General features: G+C 44.9%; 1 protein-coding gene across 1 annotated transcript in view; it reads left to right on the top strand.

Annotated features, from left to right (window-relative positions):
* COQ8A (coenzyme Q8A) overlaps positions 1 to 20,795 on the top strand; it is an 81,244-nt gene that overhangs the window by 21,882 nt on the left and 38,567 nt on the right. Inside the window, exons 2-4 of the mRNA XM_084623362.1 lie at positions 3,650 to 3,844; positions 7,921 to 8,331; positions 9,599 to 9,665. Of these exons, the coding sequence (XP_084479488.1) occupies positions 3,668 to 3,844; positions 7,921 to 8,331; positions 9,599 to 9,665 (655 nt within the window). The 5' untranslated portion in view covers positions 3,650 to 3,667. The remainder of the gene's footprint in view (positions 1 to 3,649; positions 3,845 to 7,920; positions 8,332 to 9,598; positions 9,666 to 20,795) is intronic.

The following is a 20,795-nucleotide window of genomic DNA, read 5'->3' as shown; positions in this document are numbered from 1 at the left end:
TCTTCTGACAGTGGGCAATGCCAGGTGCCCCAGAGGGAATGAACAGAACAGGTTAGTCTTGGCCTTCACAACATCCTCTGGCAAGGAGTTCCACAGCTTGACTGTGTTGTATGAAAAAAGACTTCCTTTTGTTTGTTTTAAACCTGCAGCCTATTAATTTCATTTGGAGACTCCCTAATTCTTGTGTTATGAGAAGGAGTAAATAACATTTCCTTATTTACTTTCTTCACACCTGTCATGATTTTAAAGACCTCTATCATATCCCCCCATAGTCATCTGTTTTCCAAGCTGAAAAGTCTTATTAATCTCTCCTCATACAGAAGCCTTTCCATACCCCTAATCATTTTTGTTGCCCTTTTCTGAACCTTTTCCAATTCCAATACATCTTTTTTGAGACGTGGCGACCATATCTGCATCCAGTATTCAAGATGTAGGAGTGCTTTGGACTTATATAGAGGCAATATGATATTTTCTGTCTTATCTATCCCTTTCTTAATGATTCACAACCTTCTGTTAGCTTTTTTGACTGCTGCTGCACATTGAGTGGATGTTTTCAGAGAACTATCCACAAGGACTCCAAGATCTTTCTTGAGTGGTAACAGCTAATTTAAACCCCATAATTTTATATGTATAGTTGGGATTATGTTTTCCAATGTGCATGACTTTGCATTTATCAACACTAAATTTCATCTTCCATTTTGTTGTCCAGTCACCTAGTTTTGTGAGATCCTTTTGTAGCTCTTTGCAGTCTGTTTGGGACTTAACTATCTATCATCTGCAGATTTTGCTACCGCATTGTTTACCCCTTTTTCCAGATCCAGTTATGAATATGTTGAATAGGACTGGTCCCAGTACAGGCCCCTGGGGAAAACCACTATTTACCGCTGTCCATTCTGAAAACTGTCCATTTATTCCTACACTTTGTTTCCTATCATTTAGCAATTACCAATCCATGAGAGGACCTTCCCTTTTATCCCATGAGAGTTTACTTTGCTTAAGAGCCTTTGGTGAGGGACTTGTTAAAGGCTTCTGAACATCTAAGTACACTGTATCCACTGGATTCCCCTTGTTCACATGCTTGTTGACCCCCTCAAAGAATTTTATTAGATTAATGAGGCGTGATTTCCCTTTACTAAAAACATGTTGACTCTTCCCCAACAAATTATGTTCATGTATGTGTCTGACAATTTTGTTCTTTACTATAGGTTCAACCAGTTTGCCTGGTACTGAAGTCCGACTTACTGGCCTGTAATTGCCGGGATCACCTCTGGAGCCCTTTTTAAAAATTGGTGTCACATTAGCTATTCTCCAGTCATTTGATACGGAAGCTGATTTAAGTGATAGGTTACAAATTACAGTTAGTAGTTCTACATATTCACATTTGAGTTCCTTTAGAACTCTTGGGTGAATACCATCTGGTCCTATTACTGTTTAGTTTGTCATTTTGTTCCAAAACCACCTCTAATGACACCTCAATCTGGGACAGTTCCTCAGATTTGTCAGCTAAAAAGAAGTGAGTGGAAACGTTGTCCATGTGAGCATGGTTGAAGGGCCTGCTGGCCCCTACTGAGGAAGGGGGAGGAAAATGGCAGAATGGTTAAGTGCCAATAGTTTTTTTTCAGAAAGCAGGAAAGAGGCAGCAGTGCTGCTCCTAGCCTGGGTGGGGAGAGAAAGGAAACAGAGCACTACAACCATACTTCTCATTTTAGAAAAGGGATCAGCGGAATGGCCCACATGGAAAGTTGGAGTTGGGAGGCTGGGTGGTACTTTCATGTCCAGGAGGTGGTGCAGCAACAAAGCTCTGAAAAGAGGTAGGGACTCCTAGAACTCACTTGTTGCGGATGGTTGGAGGGGGACAGCTGAGAACAAGTCTATCGTTGTGTGTCTGTGAGAGCCGAGAATTGACCCACTGGGGTGCAGGTGTTGCAACGGGGGCTAGCAATACTATTTTTGGAGGGACAGAATTAGCTGACTAGAGTACTGTGTTAGGGTTTACCTATTGGTGGGGGAGTGAAGATGTGGCCATGTAAATTAATTGGGTGAGGTGTGTGTGCAGGTGAGAAAGCATGGCAGTTACAGGTACTCTTCAGTCAGACTAGCTTAGTCCTTGGGGAGGTAGATATTAAGGAAATATTTCAAACCTTGATAATCAGGTGTCAAACACATACACTGATGCTTATTTCAGAGTAGCAGCTGTGTTAGTCTCGAAGGTGCCACGAGTACTCCTTTTCGTTTTACTGATGCTTGTGTGTGCATAGAGTAGGAAGGGAAGTGGGACTATATGCCTAAGGTTATTGGCTTTACCTAACTCTGCCTTCCCTAGAACAGTTCTGTATTAATCTGAAGGTATGCAAGTTCTGAAATAGTGTCCTTTGTGTACATTTGTAGGAACAAGGCTTCTTTCTGGCTGGCTTTCAGGTTGGCCAATTAGCTATTGGATCTCTAAGCAGAGATCCCTAAGCAGAGCAGTTGCCCAAAGGGGGTGGAGGGCAATTTACTCCTGAGGGAATTACGTGCCAAAAATTAAAAATTATGTGCACAATATTTTAAAATTCTGCAAATTTTATTTGTCAATAAATGTGGCTCCAGCATAACAGTGGGGAGCACAGGCCACTGGCTGCATTGAGGTAGGAGATCACCCTGAAGCCCCCACCTCCTCCAGTACAGAGACTTGGCAGTGAGGCTGCACCTGACACAGTGCAAGGGCTGGGCCTGCCCCTCTGCTCCAGGTATACCAAGCGGGCAGGCTCAGCCCAGCAGGATCCATGTGTGGAGGGGCTCAGTTTGGGGGGATCCAGGTGTGGGGTGAGAGGTTTCTGGGTGCGGGCAGCTCAGTGGGAGATCTGCATGCAAAGGGGATGTGCAGGTGCATGGGGTCTCTGCAGAGGTTCCAGGTGAAGGTGGTTGGGGCTCAGTGGGGGGTGTGTGTGTGTGTCTGGGTGCTGGGGGAATGGGGCTTGATGGGGTGTGGGTCTGGATGTGGGGCTTGTCAGAGGGGTCCAGGTGTAGAGAGATGGGGCTTGTCAGGGTGAGGGTTTGATGGGCCTGCTTACTGGGGAGCCCCAGCTGCTGCTGAGGGGACACCACATGCTGGGGCTCCTGCTTCCCCCCCATGATTCCCCTATATCCTCTTCTTCTCCATCCTCCCCCCTCACTCCCACATTTCCCTCCCCCTGCCTTATTCCACTCACTTCCTTCACCACTGCCTCTTCCCCTCACCCCCCCTTACCCAACCCCACCGCAGGCACTCACTGTTGCACAGAAAACAGGAAGGCTCCCAGCACACAGAAGGGTAGCACAACTGGCGCTAGGAACCAGGAGGCGGCGTCCAGCTGCAGTGTCAGTGGAGCCCAGATGCAGCCTCCTTCAGCTGGGAAGCTCTGTGCTTGCAGAAATGGGGGGTGGCACATAACTGCGTGTGCCCCCCATGCCTTTTCATCAACCCTCCCCCCCCTCAGCTTACTTGCCATTTTCTGCAGGGAAGCACAGGAATTCTGCAGAGGGTGGGAGGGGTGTTTTCTGCGGGTGCAGAGTCCCCCCAGGAATATCAACTGGAACATGACGTTGACTCTCATGAGCAGTTTGATAAGTAGTTGAAGATTTTCTCTTACTGTTGCTATATTCCATGATTCTCTGTTGTGTTTTTCAGCGCTGAAAGGGGTCAGTCATGGCAGGTGATGCCATCATGCTGATCAGAGGCTTGGCTAAGCTCGGTAAGGCCATTATAGAAACCCAGGTAGGACAGCTGCGGCAAGCAGTTGTTGGTGGCGATGCAGTTATCGTTGCAAGGACCTTTCAGACCACTGTTGAAGAGCAATTCAGTGCTGCCATGGGAAAGATGCAGGTAAGGAAGACTTTGTGTGTGTGCGTGCATGTGCCATTTCCCAGGAGTAAGGCATCTTTCTCCCATAGGTTGTATGTTACTTGTCTGTGAAAGGGGTCATCTGTGTCTAAGAGGTAATGGGTGGCTCTCTGCACATAGTGCTCTTGAGGGCATTCTGCACCAAAAGAAAAAATTCTGCTCACAATATTTTAAAATTTTGCAAATTTTATTTGTCAAATAAATGTGGAGGCTCCAGCATGGTATTAGGGAGCACAGGCCACTGTGCAGCTCCCCCCTGAGACACAGACTCAGTGGTGAGGCTGCACCAAACCCTGACACAGTACAAGGATTGGGCCTACCCCAGAGCCCTGCCCCTCTGTGTGGGCAGGCAGGCTCAGCAAAGCAGGATCCAAGTGTGGACTAGCTTAGTGTGGGGGGGATCTAGGTGTGGGTTGAGGGATCTGTGTGGGGCAGTCTGGGTGCAGGCAGCTCAGTGGGAGATTTGGGGTGTGTGTGGGGGAATCTTGGATGCACAGGTGCTTGTTGTGGGGTGGGGTTCTGGGTGCAATGGTAATGGGATTCTGCAGGGGAGTCCAGGTGAAGGTGGTTGGGGCTCAGCAGGAAGGTCTGGGTGGGGTGGGAGGGATAAAGCTTGGCACGGCGGTCTGTGTGTGGAGGGCTCAGTGATGGGGTTCAGATGCTTGGGGAGTGGGCCTCAGTGGGATGGGGATCCAAATGCAGCTGGTTGGGGCTTGGTGGGGCTTGGGTACGGGAGGCTTGTCAGAGTGGTCTAGGTGCAGGAAGAGTGGGTCTTATGGGTTGATTTGATTTTGGGGGGAGGGTGAGGCTCAGCAGGAGGGTCTGGATGTACATGGGGTTGGGCAGTTGCAGGAGTAGCTCCCTGTACAGGGATCCCTCCCCCTGCAGCCAGGGGAGAAATCTGTAGGTGGGTTTGATTCTGCCCCGGATGCTGTGCAGGGGATGAGGAAGTCCCATCCTCCCTAGCCCAGCCACGACTAGCAGCTGAGCCCAGTGCATGGAGGAGCCACCAGCTGGTCTTCCCTTGTCCCGACTCCTGCCCCACAGTGATTTACCTCTCTGATGGCTGCCCTGGTCACCCAAAACATACTGCCGTAGAGGGTTGCATGACCGCTTCTGTGATTTTTCCCTTTGCTTCCCCGTCAGTCATTTTTCTGCCGGGAAGCAAAGAAAGGGGACATAAATTCTGCACAGAATTCCCCTAGGAGTAACATAGGGTCCTCCCAGCTACTGCAGGATGCTGAGACATAGACAAGGTCTGCTGGTATTCTGAGGCATGGATTGTTAACGCTACACCATGAAAATTCAGGTGATAGCTTGTAGAATATTGAAAAAAATTATCTTAAATCAATATTGTCAAAACTGATTTTACAGTTTGGGTGGGGGATCTTTTTTCTTTTTAAAACCCTCATTCTTCAGTATTCTTGAAATACAGCATCTTTGAGTGACTCGCCCACAACCAGACCAGAGTCTTGGGTTACCTGTCTTTCAGTTGGGTGAATGGAATGGGCAGACATCTTCCTGTTTCTGTGCACAGGTGAAGGGATTGACATATGGATGAGTTATGCACTGTGAAGTCCTTTGAGAGCAATGCAAGGTACTGAGATTCAAGCACAAAAAGTCAGCATGGTGTGTTCCAAGTGCGAAGGCATACCTGGGAGGCCTACTGTTCATGGCTGCTTTTTTGTTTTTTCCCAGGAGAGAGTTGTGAGGTGAGGCTGAGGATTTAAGGTTTAGAGGACTCTTGAGACTGTGGTAGGAAAACACAAAGCAAATGGGAGATCATGTTCTCCATGAAGATAAATATCCAGTAGGAATTTTTTGTTCCGTCAGATAACTTATTTGTATTGTGGTAATGCCTGGGAATTCCGATTATGGACTGAAAGCTTTCTTGTCAAGAGTTAAGGTCTGGCTAAGATTGGAAAGGGAAAAGCTCAGCAACTTAGATATTTACAAACTTTGGTTGCCAATGGTTACCCCTCTCATTTGGCTGTGAGAATGGACTTGTATAAGGTGAATTTTCTTTCTACCTTTAGCACTTAGCCAGTTCTTGTTTCCTCTGTGGAATTCTGCTGCTTTGCAACTTGTCTGCCATACCCCATGGCAGGTAGTATTTTCTGAAGAACTCAGGGCCAGATCTTTAAGTGTTCAGTGCCCACAATTGGGCTGGAATTTCAAAGGTGCCATTTTCCCATATGGGAGCCTAAATAAAGGCCAGATTTTCAAAAGTGTTCAGGAGCTCTTATTGTGATCCTTATGGCCAGACTTACATAAGTGCTCCAGGGTGCTGACATCTCTTGAAAATCTGGTGCTTAGTGCCCTGGGAGGACATGAGTCTTTAAATCAAAACTTGCATGTCTTTCTAAAATGTGTGTTATAGCTGAAACACAAGTTATGGGCTTGATGCTGTAATTACTGGATGAGATTCTATGGCCTGCATTACACAGGACACCTGAGTACATGATCATTCATAATAATGGTCCCTTTTGGCCTTAAAATCCATGAATCTGTCATTTTTGGTTGAAGTTGGCCATGATTTTGGTGACCTGCAGAGGCCCCTAAGTGTATCTGGTTGTTGGTGCTTGTGGCAATAACTTTTTGGCAGCCATTACCTTAATCTTAGTTTTCCTTTTGTCATCCCAGGTTTGCAATATTTATTTTAAAACTTTTCTTCAATCTCTCTGGACCCAGGGCCTAATAGGGTAGTACTTTGTGTTCTGATCAGCTTTGGCAGGAGAGAATTAGGGAGAGCTCTGCTCAAACCATGGCAAATTTCTATAGCATTTCTTTATGCACCTCTCTGCAAAAGTGGAAGATCGTATTTATAGACTTGAAATACAGCTCGCTGTCTGAATCATTGTATTAGTAGCTGCAGCCAAAACAAGAATATAAGAATGGGTCGGCAGTCTGGGGCTTGTCTGAAGAAGAGAATGTATATTACTAGATGGAAAAAAGAACCTTCTGCAGTAAATGAAACTCTCTCCATTCCTTGCAGCCCTTGCCAAATACTGACTATTTAAGACTTAAGTATGAAGAGAAGAAATTTGCTCACTTCACACCCTGGTGGGAGGTGGGTTGCTGCTGCTGCACTGATTAAACCTGCAGAGATATTCCTCCCCCTCCCCCGTCAATGTTGGTGCTGGAAATTGCATGAGACCTGCCTGCATAACAGGAAGGGCTATGTCCTGCATTTCTTCCTCAGATAATTAGCATTTGGGTAAGAGCCTAGAATATGCTGCTGTCTGCCTGACTGTATAATGATTAAAACATTGATTTGGTTGCAGTTCTCAGCAGCACCAACAGGGTCTATTGGCAGGTAACTGGAGTCCCAAGGGCACTAGACAGTTCATTAACTCTCTGTTTCTTGCTTTGCTGCTGCCAATCAGTTTGCGGTATTCGCAGATACCTGGAATAGCAAGGTAGGTATCACAAGGCAGGACCCAAGTGTGTTGGCAGAACTAGGTTGGAAAAGTTTGCCTGGCAACACCTCACATTGAGCTTAGCTGTGAGGTCACACCCTTGCTTTAAGCACAAAGTAATCATGCTCTCAATGAAATGTACAAATACTATAATAACTTGCTGGCTGGTTAAAGAAATACTATTTTCTGTTGTTCGTGGAATCAGCCACTTGGGGCTAAGCTAAATTGCTCTATGATTAGACATTCAATTAGCACTTCTGAAAGAGTTTAAGGTGTAAAAATACCTAAACTATGAATAATGGGGAAGAGTGCAAGAAGGATAAAAACTGAAGTCTTGAGTGATGTGTGAGGGAGTACCAGGGGAGGGATGATAGCAGATCATTTCTGTCATCAGGTCTATAGAACCCATCGCTGTAGTAGCTAAGTACTGTGTTCAGTATAAATGGTCTCCAGAATTCTTGTACCTTCCCAAGTACCCAGACTGTGTGTATGATGTGGGATTGACTGGATATACCTAGGAGTACCTCCCCTTGAAATCAGTACAACCTAGTTACACTCACAGGTGAGAGGATCTTTGTTTGGTGTCCTGCGGGTTTTTTTAAATTTCTGGTTTCTGACGTATTCCTATGTTACTTGCAGGATCTGGGTAAACAGCAAGAAAACTTAACTGATCTCGGTGAGGATTTTGGGAGTGATTACAATTTCTCGGGGCCAGAGTCGTCAAATGCTACAAAGGACTTCTCATTTCCACGCCAGCCCCACAAAGGTAGTGGTACAGAGGGTCCAGCTTACAGCTACGCCACAAATGAACCTTTTAGAAATTTCAGCGAGATTGGAGATGCAAGCCCAGGGCAGATTCCCTTCTCTGCCAAAGTGAATGCAAAGCTATTTGGAGGCTTTAGGGACCCTGGAAATCCTTTTGCTGCTACTTTTGGGCAAAACAGGGCTTTTCACCAGGACCATTCCTCTGTCAGTGGGCTAACAGCTGAAGATATTGATAAAGCCAGGCAGGCCAAAACTGATCCAGAACAGAAACCTCACAAGCAAATGGTATGTGTTTTTATTAATGATTTCCAGTCCTCTGCTTTAGCCACACAATCGTCCTTTCTCACCCTCTCCTACTGCTTCTCCTCCTTTGAATTTGGCTTATTGCTACGTGGGTGGGAAGGGGGATGGTATCTGTTTTGTTTTTAATTTCAGTCTATGCAATGTTGTTCTGTCACACACACACACACTCCCCCCCTTCCCCCATTCATCTTCTGTCAGAGGATGGTTAAAATGTGTATGTGAAATTAGAATTGTTCTCTACTAACAGCTGCTCACCTGTCACATGTGTGCCACTGAATGCTTAGGATAGTTAAGGGTCTATATTTACTCTTAGTTTGCAGACTGAGACATGGAGCAGGTGCAGACAGCTGTAGGCTTTGGCAGTGCAAGGAATGTCCTTTGAAAGAATCCATCCTGGTCTGGAAGGGACTGTACTGGCTAGATGGCAATCTCAGTAGAGGTGTGAAAGATTGAGTGGGCAGTATATGCTGAAAACCTCTGAACTGAGAGTGTGATCCCTCCAGGTCAGGCTTGCCCATAGGATAGCATATGGGAAGCTTGCACTTCTACCCCAGAGTATAAACCTACCTAGGAGTGGCATAATCTTGCAAATGCTTACCGGGTCACCATGCTGTCATGTGAAAGAGGGAGGAGAGAATATAGTGGAATGAGAGAGCACACAGCAAAGAGATTTGCCATCATTGGTGTGGCTCTCTCCTTCTCCAAACCCACTTCAGATGTTTCCAGGGTTTGCAGTTCATTTAACCCCCTGGGCTGCTTTTAGTAAACCCGCTTGCGCTTGTACTACACTTGTAACTAGAGGAGTAGTCTATAGTGCTGTGAACATGGTAACTTTCAGGAGCACTAATTTCACTAATGCAAGGTGTGTTGGTTTTATGGACCCTACTATATCACGTAGGTCAAAGGGCTGCCTTGTTAGCTATAGACATGGGCTACTTAGACATGAACACAAACCCTTTTATCCCTCTTGCTTCCCTCTCCGTGGCTCCCCCAGTATTTGTCACTGGAGATGTTTAATGTTTGCTTCAGTTTGCATGATACATTGTGTTCACTTGGAAAAACATGAGCTTCTAGAGGCTATAGGGACCAGTGCCCTAGAAATACCTAGAGTGGAATTTGTGGGATGCTGATTTCTAGCATGGTGAAGGTTTTCAGGCATCAAATAAGTTATGTTCTTATTTTCTTTGGTAGCATCAACCTCTCCTAGCTGAGTTTCACTGTGGATTTTTTTTTTCTCCCAATCATGCAGCTCAGTGAACGGGCCCGAGAGCGGAAGGTGCCAGTCACACGGCTTGGGAGACTCGCTAACTTTGGAGGTGAGGGGTGTGTGTGTGTGTGAGAGAGAATGGAGGTGAGGGCCTGGCACTTGTGCATGTATTTTTTATATTAGTCAATGGCCATAAGGGTGCTGACGGTGAGGCATCAGGGAAGAGCTGAGTGCTGCAGTAATGAACACTAACCACTTCTGTTCTAGTTAAGGACTCATTTGGGTGTGCCTTACTACAAATGGGTGGTTTGGATCAACGCTAAGCTCATGCTGCTTTATTATGGTTACAGATCTCCTCCACTGATCTGAGTGGAGTTGGAGCAGGGATGAATCTGACCCACGTGCAGTGGGACGCGTTGCAGAGGCCAAACCCCCAAAGTTGTTATGTGCATGTTCTCAGACCTGGCTCTGTCACTTTGTTCTCTCCTGTATTCTCTGGCTACCATGCAGCAGTCTGCCTCTAGTGGAAACACATGCTAGTCTTAGAAGTTCTGTGTGGAGGATTTGGTAGGGTGCTGCTACTCTTCTTGGTAATACTCTGTTGCTTCACCTTTCTGTTTTTTGTTTAGTTACCTGTTAGCCAATAAAAATGCCTCTGCTCCTGCAGACTTGCATCCATTTTTTTTTTTTGAGGGAGAATCCTTCCTCTGGTTACTTCAACAATATGAAGTACTCTACAGTAGTGTGCCTTAGTTTGAACTGATCCATACTGTTCACTTGACTGGTGGCCAGATGTTATGAAATGTATTATTCTGGTGGAGGGTGGGGAATTTATCTGCAGAACAGACATGGACAATGTATTTATCTCATTAGTAAAGAACTTTCTAATTGGAAGATATGAAGGGCCTGATCCTACAAGCTTTCTTTGTGAAGAATTCTCACTGAAATCAGTGGGATTTCTGTGCATGAATTGCTTGCAGGATTGGGCTCATACTGAAAGAATTGATGCTTTTTAAGATAGACCTCTTTATAGAAGAAATAGCTGGCACTTGCATAACACATTGCAGCTGAGGATTTCAAAGGGCATAACAAATGTTCATAAAACTACACAGTATCTCTGTGAGATAAGGGAAGTATTACACCCAGATTATAAATGGGAAAACGCTCATGGAAGTGCATGACTCCCAGTCCCCTATTCTATAATCATTAAACTTGGAGCCTTTTTTTCCTTTTGCTTAGATGTGATCATATTGTTTACAGGTAAATGCAGCATAATTACATTGTGAGTTTTCTCTCAAGTAGTGATTTTTAGAGCCTGTCCTCACATCTATCAGGACTTCACAAAATCTGCTTGAAACGCACAATCTAGACATCCCCAAATGTTTAATACCGTGAGGTGGTCTGCCCAATACTTTTCAGACCTGCCAGTGCACAGGAGCAGTTCCTTAGCCTACTTATATTGGAGAGTGTGCGTAATATGCTTGCTGGAAAGAGCTGGAAAGGAACAGTTCCTTGCAGTGTAGCTTTGCTTAGGATAAGCAACACTTAAATTGCAGAATGCGGGGAGAAGACTCCTACCACCTTCAGAGAATCTGAACTCTGCATTTCAGTGCAGGGTTTCTTACCCACCTCATTCTGCTCTGCCGCATAAAGAGGACAATGCATCACGATCCACTTCTTGGAATAACAGCATCTCTTTAAAAACAATTTTTTTTTTTTTGAAGCTCTGAGAGCATACAAGCCTCCTCAGATTTGAAGCACGGACATGGGTGCTTCTTGCACCCTAACCCATGTTTTGAGGAAAGCATGTTGCATTACTGCTGTCTGTTCATTTTCCATGTAATCAGATTTATCTTAGCTGCCTGCTGACAGCTGCTTGATGTGAAATGGCAACTGTCCATGCTGTCTGTCTCTGGACTTTCAGTACTGTAGGCATACAGCTCTAGTTCTTTGCATCCAAGACTGTGTGTCGTGAGGAATGGCTGACTCCTGCTTCAAGCTGGAAAGTTACCCTGAGAGGGTGGGGAGGAGAGAAGTGAAACTTCTTTAATAATAACAATAATAAAAAAAAAGAGTGGGGGTGGGGAATACATTGTTTACAGCCAGGGCCATTTGGAAAACATTCTTCTCCATACATCACTCTCCTTTCTGAGGTGCTTGAAATTGAGGTCAAGAACAGCTGGGCTGTTGCTTTCAGCCTGTTCTTGGTTCCTGGTTTGCTTTTTTTGGATCTTGGTGAAGGAACAGAGGGGGTTTTGTTCAGTTTCCCCAGGTTCATGCCTTCTTCCTTGATAGTGTCAGGAACTGATGAGCCTTTTCTGCAACAGTAGGGAGAAGTATGATCTTGTCTGTGATCTTGTTAGCCTCTAATAGGTGTCAAGCCTCAGGTGGGTTGATTCAGTACCAAAGCCTCTCCTTTTGGTGGCTGGGTGGGATGGCTAATGTTTGAAAGGGTCTTTCTCCTCTGAAGTAGTGAAGCAGAATCAGGGGAATGATGGATCATCTGGAGTAAGAGGGAAAGCTCTTTAATTAAAGGACCTGGGTATTGGCTGGCTTGAGAGATATAACTGTAACTTCAGAATACTTCAGGCAAGTGTGAGGTCTGTTATGTGTGGAGACGTGGCTCCGTTTACAGTTAAAAGCAGCTTCTGTACATTATTTACTCTAAGTTTAGAACTGTTTTTGGCCTGCACATGTACTTAATAATAACAGTATACTGTAAATCCATGTCTGGTAACTCCAGACAATGGTTTTACTTGGCTTGCTTTAATCTGATGAGGTGAGTGCCCTCTTCTAATTAAAACTTAATACTACATTTTAAAACTCTGGTGCAGTGTACACCGCACCATGTGAGATTCCTTGAGCTGCTCCGCAGCAGTAATCACAGTAACTTCAAAGCTCAGGGTCTGGTTATTGGAGGTGCTGAATGCTTACAGTTTCCATTGAAACTGTTGTGAGCTGAAGAATCTCTTCACTTTGAAATTGTCCCTCAGTTGCTTAAGAGAATTGGTACAGCATGTGGCTCTGGGTATGGGAGCTGTGGCAGGAGTAAATAACAAATAGAGAGCTTATTAACTGGCTAGAGCCAGGCATGTTTCTCAGATCTGTGTATGCTCCTATTTAATATCTGTGCAGTAACACAGGTCTTAAGTAAGGGGCAGCTGCCAGTAAGACAGCAAAACAGTCACTGCTGATCCAGGGTAAAATCAGTAGGGAAAACTGTTCACCTACTAATGTCTGTTACGAATATAGGCTTTTAAAAAAAAGATGTAGGTAAAGACTTGTTAGTTGTCCTGATTAGTTTTCTTCAAGAAGTTTTCTTCAAGAAGACATGACCAGCTTAGGGCATAATCCGCTGTTCACTTTTGCCTTGCTTGTAAATGCCACGTCAGCTCCAAACTGTAGATGGCCTCCTGCAGGAATTGTAGTATTCACAGAGCAGAATCAGGCAGAAGTGGCAAGCCAGGTCAGCCTGTCTGCTGTTCAGAGAATTAAGTGTGACTCACTAAACCAGGGGTACTCAATAGGCAGACAGCAGGCCAAATCTGGACTGCCAGAAGCTTTTGAATGGACTGTGGAGTCTTTTTATTTACTTATGATCATTGTTGTTTTCATATTATTTTCTCTGGAGTCTGGACCTTGACTATATCTTGACCAAGAAATTTGGACCTTGACAAAAAATAATTGTTGACCCCTTCACTAAACCATCACCAATAGCTGAGGTCATCAAAGGAGGCCCACAGTAGCTGCTCCCATCTCCTTGCACATGCCCCTGTCTCTCTGGAGATTCTGAATGGCTATTACTAGCCTTTGAGGAGAGGGCAGCAAAGGTCTTACATGGCGTTCATCACTAGTACTGGATACCCCACAAGTCTTCTGGATGTCATCTCCTGTCTCACAGGAGTGTTGTGAGAAGTATTACTCCTGTTTTTATATGCAAGGAGCTAAGGCACTGGGCACATTAAGTGATTTGTGCAAAGTCGCAGAGGAAGTCTGTGACTGAGAAGGAAATAGAACTCTGCTGAGAGTCCTAGACCAGTGCCCCATCCAGTAGACTAGCTTTCCTCTCAAAGAAGGCAGAGTAAGCATAAGGCAAAATAAATGCCCCACGTCAGAGCTCAGACTAGTAGATCTGCTGAAGAGTTCCTGTAGCTACATGGTGTTGTCTCCCCTCTACATTTCCTTTCAGCTTGCACTCTCAATAGAAGATGTGCTAGAGACAGGAAGACTGCACCTGGGGTGATCTAAAGAGAGGTACCAGTTACATTGCTAGCGGTTGGGAACTGCTGCAGAAAGGAGTCTGAGCTATGCTGCAGAACAGAGGCAGGGCAGAAGAGACAAAATGTTGAACAGTGAAGGGGAAGCCCGAGGGTGACTATACCTCAGAGATTAAATAACACCACATCTACTTTGTTCTTATATTCCTTAGACTGTTGAGTGATCAAGATTGTGTGAGAACAAGAGTGCAGTGATCTGGCAAAAACACTTGGCATTGGGATATGATCCTTTTCTGTTCCATCAGCTGCCTGTTACAATACTTAGCGGTGGTAGTGGCTTTGCTATCCCTGTATAGAAGGATCATTGCTATTGTCCATTGGAGTCTAACCTGAATTCTAAAAGCAAGGAAACTATCAGTGAGTTCTGAGTTGTTTGTTCTCCCTGAACTTTGAGAGGTGTCTGTACATGGCAATGATCTCATTTGAAGATGCATATGGGATGGGGAAGAAATTTTTAGAGAGTATATTTTTTTAATAGGTGGGATAGGTTTCTTCTAGAGAGATGATTATGGATTAAAAAGATGTGGAGTCTACAGAGTGGCATTTGTCCTTTCTCTAACTTTCTTGAGGAGGGACAGTAGCAGTTTAGTTCTCATTTTATTATGAGATGGGAAACTTCTGATTTATTAGGGAAGGATTGGTGGGGAGGTGAAAACCTAGGTTAGATTTCAACTCTCCCTAGAGCAGTGATTCTCAGCCTATTTACCATTACGCAGCTCTCTACATAAAATGTAGGCCACATCCACACTATATACTACTTGTATATACAGGCTGCAGCTGTGTGCTGATTGGGCCGCGGGTTGAGAACCTGTGCCCTAGAGTATACTGAACTGAGTACCGTTGGAACTGCCACTTTTCTTTCGTCTCTTCCACAATAAACCAGACAGGTGCCTTTCTTTTCCCCCTTGTGAATTTTTGAACAAGTTGGACATATTCTGGAGAACATACTGATCTTCTAGCTGTCTTATTGGAGCCCTTGTGCCGAAATGGGAACGCTTGAGGTTTCCGTAACAGAGGGTGTTAAGTACGTGGTCTGTTGCTGTGAGCTTGCCTGGAATCACAGCCTTTCTGGGAGAAGAGGTGTAGACTGCCTTAAAGTTTGAGGATTCTTCCCTGCAGTGTGTGCATAGAATGCTATGAACTAATTGGAATTTAATGCTGACTATATAAGTAAATTCCTTCATTGAACTTCGATCTCTCCTCGCATGCATTATACATATATTGGTTCTGCTGAGCTTAGTGTGTAATTGAGGGTATTAAATGCTAGAAATGTCCAGTGGAGTCATTCTAGCTGTAATTAGTTTCTGAGCAACTTGCCCCAAAGTACAGGCGCAACCATAATATATGGGGTCTGTTCTTTTTATTGTAATACAAATATTTCCAGGACTGATGATTACTTTGTTTACATTTTTGGGGGGTGAATTTAGTGCTCAGGAAGCTAGTAGGAATCAATGCCAGTGGCTAGATTCGTGCTGTGCAAAGCTGTCTCACGCAGATGGTCAATCTGTCCTGCATTGCAGCACACTGTATAATGCTTGCAGTGTACAACATGACCATACCCAGAGCACATGCTACTAGAGGGGAAAATACCTTTCACTTTCAGAGCTTGGCAAGCTGTGCATAGTGGTAGCAAACTGTTAAGCATCCATCAACTTTGTTTTGTCAGTTGCTCAGTGAGTGCATTCGTTTTGAACAGACCTGCTTTCAGGATGGCTCATGTTTTGATTTCAGTTTGTAGCATAATGGGAACTAGCAGACACCTGGCAATTGTTTAAAACAATACACTGGTGGAAAAGAAAGCTGTAGGCTGTAGCCCTGAAATTACCCATATGCCTGGGTAAAACCATAGATGACAGTTACACTTTATATTTTTCAGAGTGGTAGTTGTGTTAGTCTGTATCAGCAAAAACAACAAGGAGTCCTTGTGGCACCTTAGAGACTAACAAATTTATTTGGGCATAAGCTTTCATGGGCTAGAACCCACGTCAGCAGATGTATGGAGCGGAAAATACAGGCGCAGGTACAAATACATGAAAAGATGTGAATTGCCTTACCAAGTGTGAGGTTAGTCTTACCAGACCATTCAATTGACAGCAGGATACCAAGGGTGGAAAAATAATTTTTGAAGTGGTAATGAGTGTCTGAAATGGGTCACTCTCATTACCACTTCAAAAATTATTTTTCCTCCCTTGGTATCCTGCTGTCAATTGAATTGTCTTGTTAGACTAACCTCACACTTGGTAAGTTTTAGAGTAGCAGCTGTTAGTCTGTATCCCTAAAAAGAAAAGGAGTACTTGTGGCACCTTAGAGAACAACAAATTTATTGGAGCATAAGCTTTTGTGAGCTACAGCTCACTTCATCGGATGCATGCAGTGGAAAATACAGTGGGGAGATTTTATATACACAGAGAACATGAAACAATGGGTGTTACCATACAGACTGTAACAAGAGTGATCAGGAAAGGTGAGCTATTACCAGCAGGAGAGCGCGGTAGAGGGAGAAACCTTTTGTAGTGATAATCAAGGTGGGCCATTTCCAGCACTTTACAAGAACAGTGGGAGGGGAAATAAACAAGGGGAAATAGTTTTACTTTGTGTAATGACACATCCACTCCCAGTCTTTATTCAAGCCTAAGTTAATTGTGCCCAGTTTGCAAATTAATTCCAATTCAGCAGTCTCTCGTTGGAGTCTGTTTTTGAAGTTTTTTTGTTGAAGAATTGCCACTTTTAGGTCTGTAATCAAGTGACCAAAGAGATTGAAGTGTTCTCCGACTGATTTTTGAATGTTATAATTCTTGACATCTGATTTATGTCCATTCTTTTACGTAGACTGTCCAGTTTGGCCAGTGTACATGGCAGAGAGGCATTGCTGGCACATGATGGCATATATAACATTGGTAGATGCGCAGGTGAACGAGCCTCTGATGGTGTGGCTGATGTGATTAGCCCCTATGATGGTGTCCCCTGAATAGATACATGGGCACAGTTGGCAATGGGCTTTGTTTCAAGGATAGGTTCCTGGGTTAGTGTTTTTGTTGTGTGGTGTGTGGCTGCTGGTGAGTATTTGCTTCAGGTTGGGAGGTTGTCTGTAAGCAAGGACTGGCCCGTCTCCCAAGATCTGTGAGAGTGATGTGTCATGCTTCAGGATAGGTTGTAGATCCTTGATTTGATGGAGAGGTTTTAGTTGGGGGCTGAAGGTGATGGCTAGTTGCATTCTGTTATTTTCTTTGTTGGGCCTTTCCTGTAGTTGGTAACTTCTGGGTACTCTTCTGGCTCTGTCAATCTGTTTCTTCACTTCAGCAGGTGGGTAATGTAGTTGTAAGAATGCTTGATAGAGATCTTGTAGGTATTTGTCTCTGTCTGAGGGGTTGGAGCAAATGTGGTTGTATTGTAGAGCTTGGCTGTAGACAATGGATCGTGTGGTGTGGTCTGGATGAAAGCTGGAGGCATGTAAGTAAGTATAGCTGTCAGTGGGTTTCCGGTATAGGGTGGTGTTTATGTGACCATCGCTTATTAGCACCGTAGTGTCCAGGAAGTGGATCTCTTGTATAGACTGGTCCAGGCTGAGGTTGATGGTGGGATGTAAATTGTTGAAATCATGGTGGAATTCCGCCAGGGCTTCTTTTCCATGGGTCCAGATGATGATATCAATGTAGTGCAAGTAGAGTAGGCGCATTAGGAGACAAGAGCTGAGGAAGCGTTGTTCTAAGTCAGCCATAAAAATGTTGGCATACTGTGGGGCCATGCGGGTACCCATAGCAGTGCCGCTGATTTGAAGGTATACATTGTCCCCAAATGTGAAATAGTTATGGGTGAGGACAAAGTCACAAAGTTCAGCCAGCAGATTTGCCGTGACATTATCAGGGATACTGTTCCTGAAGGCTTGTAGTCCATCTTTGTGTGGAATGTTGGTGTAGAGGGCTTCTACATCCATAGTGGCTAGGATGGTGTTTTCAGGAAGATCACTGATGGATTGTAGTTTCCTCAGGAAGTCAGTGGTGTCACGAAGATAGCTGGGAGCACTGGTAGCGTAGGACCTGAGGAGGGAGTCTACATAGCCAGACAATCCTGCTGTCAGGATGCCAATGCCTGAGATGATGGTGCGTCCAGGATTTCCAGGTTTATGGATCTTGGGTAGTAGATAGAATACCCCTGGTCGGAGTTCTAGGGGTGTGTCTGCAGATTTGTTGTGCTTTTTCAGGGAGTTTCTTGAGCAGATGGTATAGTTCCTTTTGGTAACCTTCAGTGGGATCAGAGGGTAATGGCTTGTAGAAAGTGGTGTTGGAGAGCTGCCTAGCAGCCTCTTGTTCATATTCTGACCTAGTCATGATGACGACAGCACCTCCTTTGTCAGCCTTTTTTATTATGATGTCAGAGTTGTTTCTGAGGCTGTGGATGGCATTGTGTTCTGCACGGCTGAGGTTATGGGGCAAGTGATGTTGCTTTTCCACAATTTCAGCCTGTGCACGTCGGCGGAAGCACTCTGTCACTCCATTCTGTTGTTTCGACCTTTAGGAGGAGTCCACCCAGAATCCTTCTTTTTGTAGTGTTGGTAGGAAAATCTCTGTGGGTTAGTATGTTCAGAGGCGTGTTGGAAATATTCCTTGAGTTGGAGACGTCAAAAATAGGATTCTAGGTCACCACAGAACTGTATCATGTTCGTGGGGGTGGAGGGGCAGAAGGAGAGGCCCCGAGATAGGACAGATTCTTCTGCTGGGCTAAGAGTATAATTGGATAGATTAACAGTATTGCTGGGTGGGTTAAGGGAACCGCTCTTGTGGCCCCTTTTGGCATGTAGTAGTTTAGTATCATTTTTCTTTTGTAGAGAAGCAAAGTGTGTGTTGTAAATGGCTTGTCTAGTTTTTGTAAAGTCCAGCCACAAGGAAGCCTGTGTGGAAGGTTGGTTTTTTATGAGCGTATCCAGTTTTGAGAGCTCATTCTTAATCTTTCCCTGTTTGCTGTAGAGGAAATAGCTCACCTTTCCTGATGACTCTTGTTAATCTGTATGGTAAGACCCATTGTTTCATGTTCTCTGTGTATATAAAATCTCCCCACTGTATTTTTCATTGTATGCATCCGATGAAGTGAGCTGTGCTCATGTAAGCCTATGCTCTAATAAATTTGTTAGTCTCTAAGGTGCCACAAGGACTCCTCGTTTGTTTTTTACTTCATATTTTGACACCAGTGGACTGTCTCCCACTCCCCCCCCCCCCCCCGAGGTGCTGAGCAGCTTCAGCTCCTGTTGACTTCAGTGGGAGCTCTGGATGCTCAGCACCTCTGAAAATAAGCCCAGGAATGTATGGATTTTGTTATAGAAGGCTGCCAACTATTCAGAGGTAAACAGGTAGTGTAGGTCTAAAACCACAGCCTTTGGGGTGGGTGGGTATGTAGAAGAAGTTTGGAAAAGCAAATATTACTAGATTTTCTTGAAATTAGTGTCTTGTTAGGTCTAATCAATCAATCCCATGCAGTATTTGTAGGCTTGGCAAGATTCAGTATTTTTTCCTAATTGTGACTGTTATTAAAAAATAAAAATTTTATCTTATTTACAGTTGCTGGAAATTAAGTAGGGTGTAAGATTGGGGTTTAGGGCAGTGTTGATAGCGGGGTACAGGCAGCTCCTAGTGGCTCCCTGTATGGCCAAGGGGCCCAAGACACCTGGGGTGCAAGGTGTTGGGGAGGCTGTGGTCTGGGCATGGCAAAGCAGAGACCCCCAGCCAGGAAGCAAGGAGGAGGGTGGGAGCCATCCCTGGGTACTGCTGAACAGTTCCTGCTGAGGGATGGCTCCCACACTCCTGGCTGCTGAGTGAGTGAGCAGGGCCTTCATGGTGGAGCTGCAGAGGCTCTCTGTAGTTGGGTGGTGACATCAGATCCCTGCAGGCACAAGGGGTAGGAAAAGGTGGGGAAGGGCAGCCTGCGCTCTTGGCATGGTAGAGCAGAATCCTAGGGCCATGAGAAGGAGGAGGAGGACTTAGCCATTCAGCACCAAGGTGGCCTCCCCTGTGGTGGGCGCTTTATCCTCACAGTCCTGGCTGCGGGGTCTCTGTTCTGCTGGGCCAGGACAGTAGCCATGCGCCTGCAGGGATCCATTGTCACTGGCCCTGCAGAAGCTCTGTGAGCCCATTGCAGTCCAACTATCACATGAATGAGGGAGTGGGTCCATGATAGCAAGGACTCTGCATTGCAGCAAGGCCAGTGACACCTGATCCCTTCAGGGGCAAGGAGGGGAGGCTGCACTCCCACCAACTGTTATTGATCAATATCTTTTTGTCGATTTGTCTGTCAGCTGATCTTTACCCACATCTATCTGTTTATATCAAATCCTGCCAAGCCCAAATATTTGCAATATTTGCTTGGTCATGTTCCCCATAACCCTTGTTGTGAGCTAAGAACTACCCTAAAGAGCCCGTAAACAAGGAATGCTGAATGAGTTTAGTGAAAAAGGAAATGTAGTGTTTTAAAAATAAAGCTCAAACTAGTCCCTAGTGTAATTCTGTTGTAGTCAATGGAGTTGCACACCAGTGATGAATTAGGCCTGTGCTCTTAAATTTTTAATTTTGCAACTTTCCAGTAAATAACACAGGAAGGGGAATAGAGAGAGACATAAAACTGTGAAAACTCAAGATTTAAAAAAAATGGTGTAAGCCTCAAGGACCAGTGAAAGGCACCAGGTCTTGAGGAGTGGACTGCCTGATATGCTTTTCATGGGAATAAGAGTCTTCAAGTTATTTAAAATATTTTTACTAGGTTGTTGCTTGGCTTGTTTGCTTTCTTGATGAATGGAGTGGGTTTGCAGTACAGTCAGTTACTGACTTTGCGGACTTTGTTGCTGTATAGCAACAATCAAAGCAGCAGGATCCCACTCACCCTAGGGGCACTTTCTTCCCTCCCCCACTGTGTTTAGACCAGTTTTGTATATTGTCTTATTCCCTGTTACATTTCCAAATAGTTCATTTTATCAG

This window comes from Lepidochelys olivacea (assembly GCF_965140295.1).
Source record: "Lepidochelys olivacea isolate rLepOli2 genome assembly, chromosome: 3".
In the NCBI taxonomy this organism is placed as follows: Eukaryota; Metazoa; Chordata; order Testudines; family Cheloniidae; genus Lepidochelys; species Lepidochelys olivacea.
This window is presented reverse-complemented; position numbering and strand designations above follow the sequence as displayed.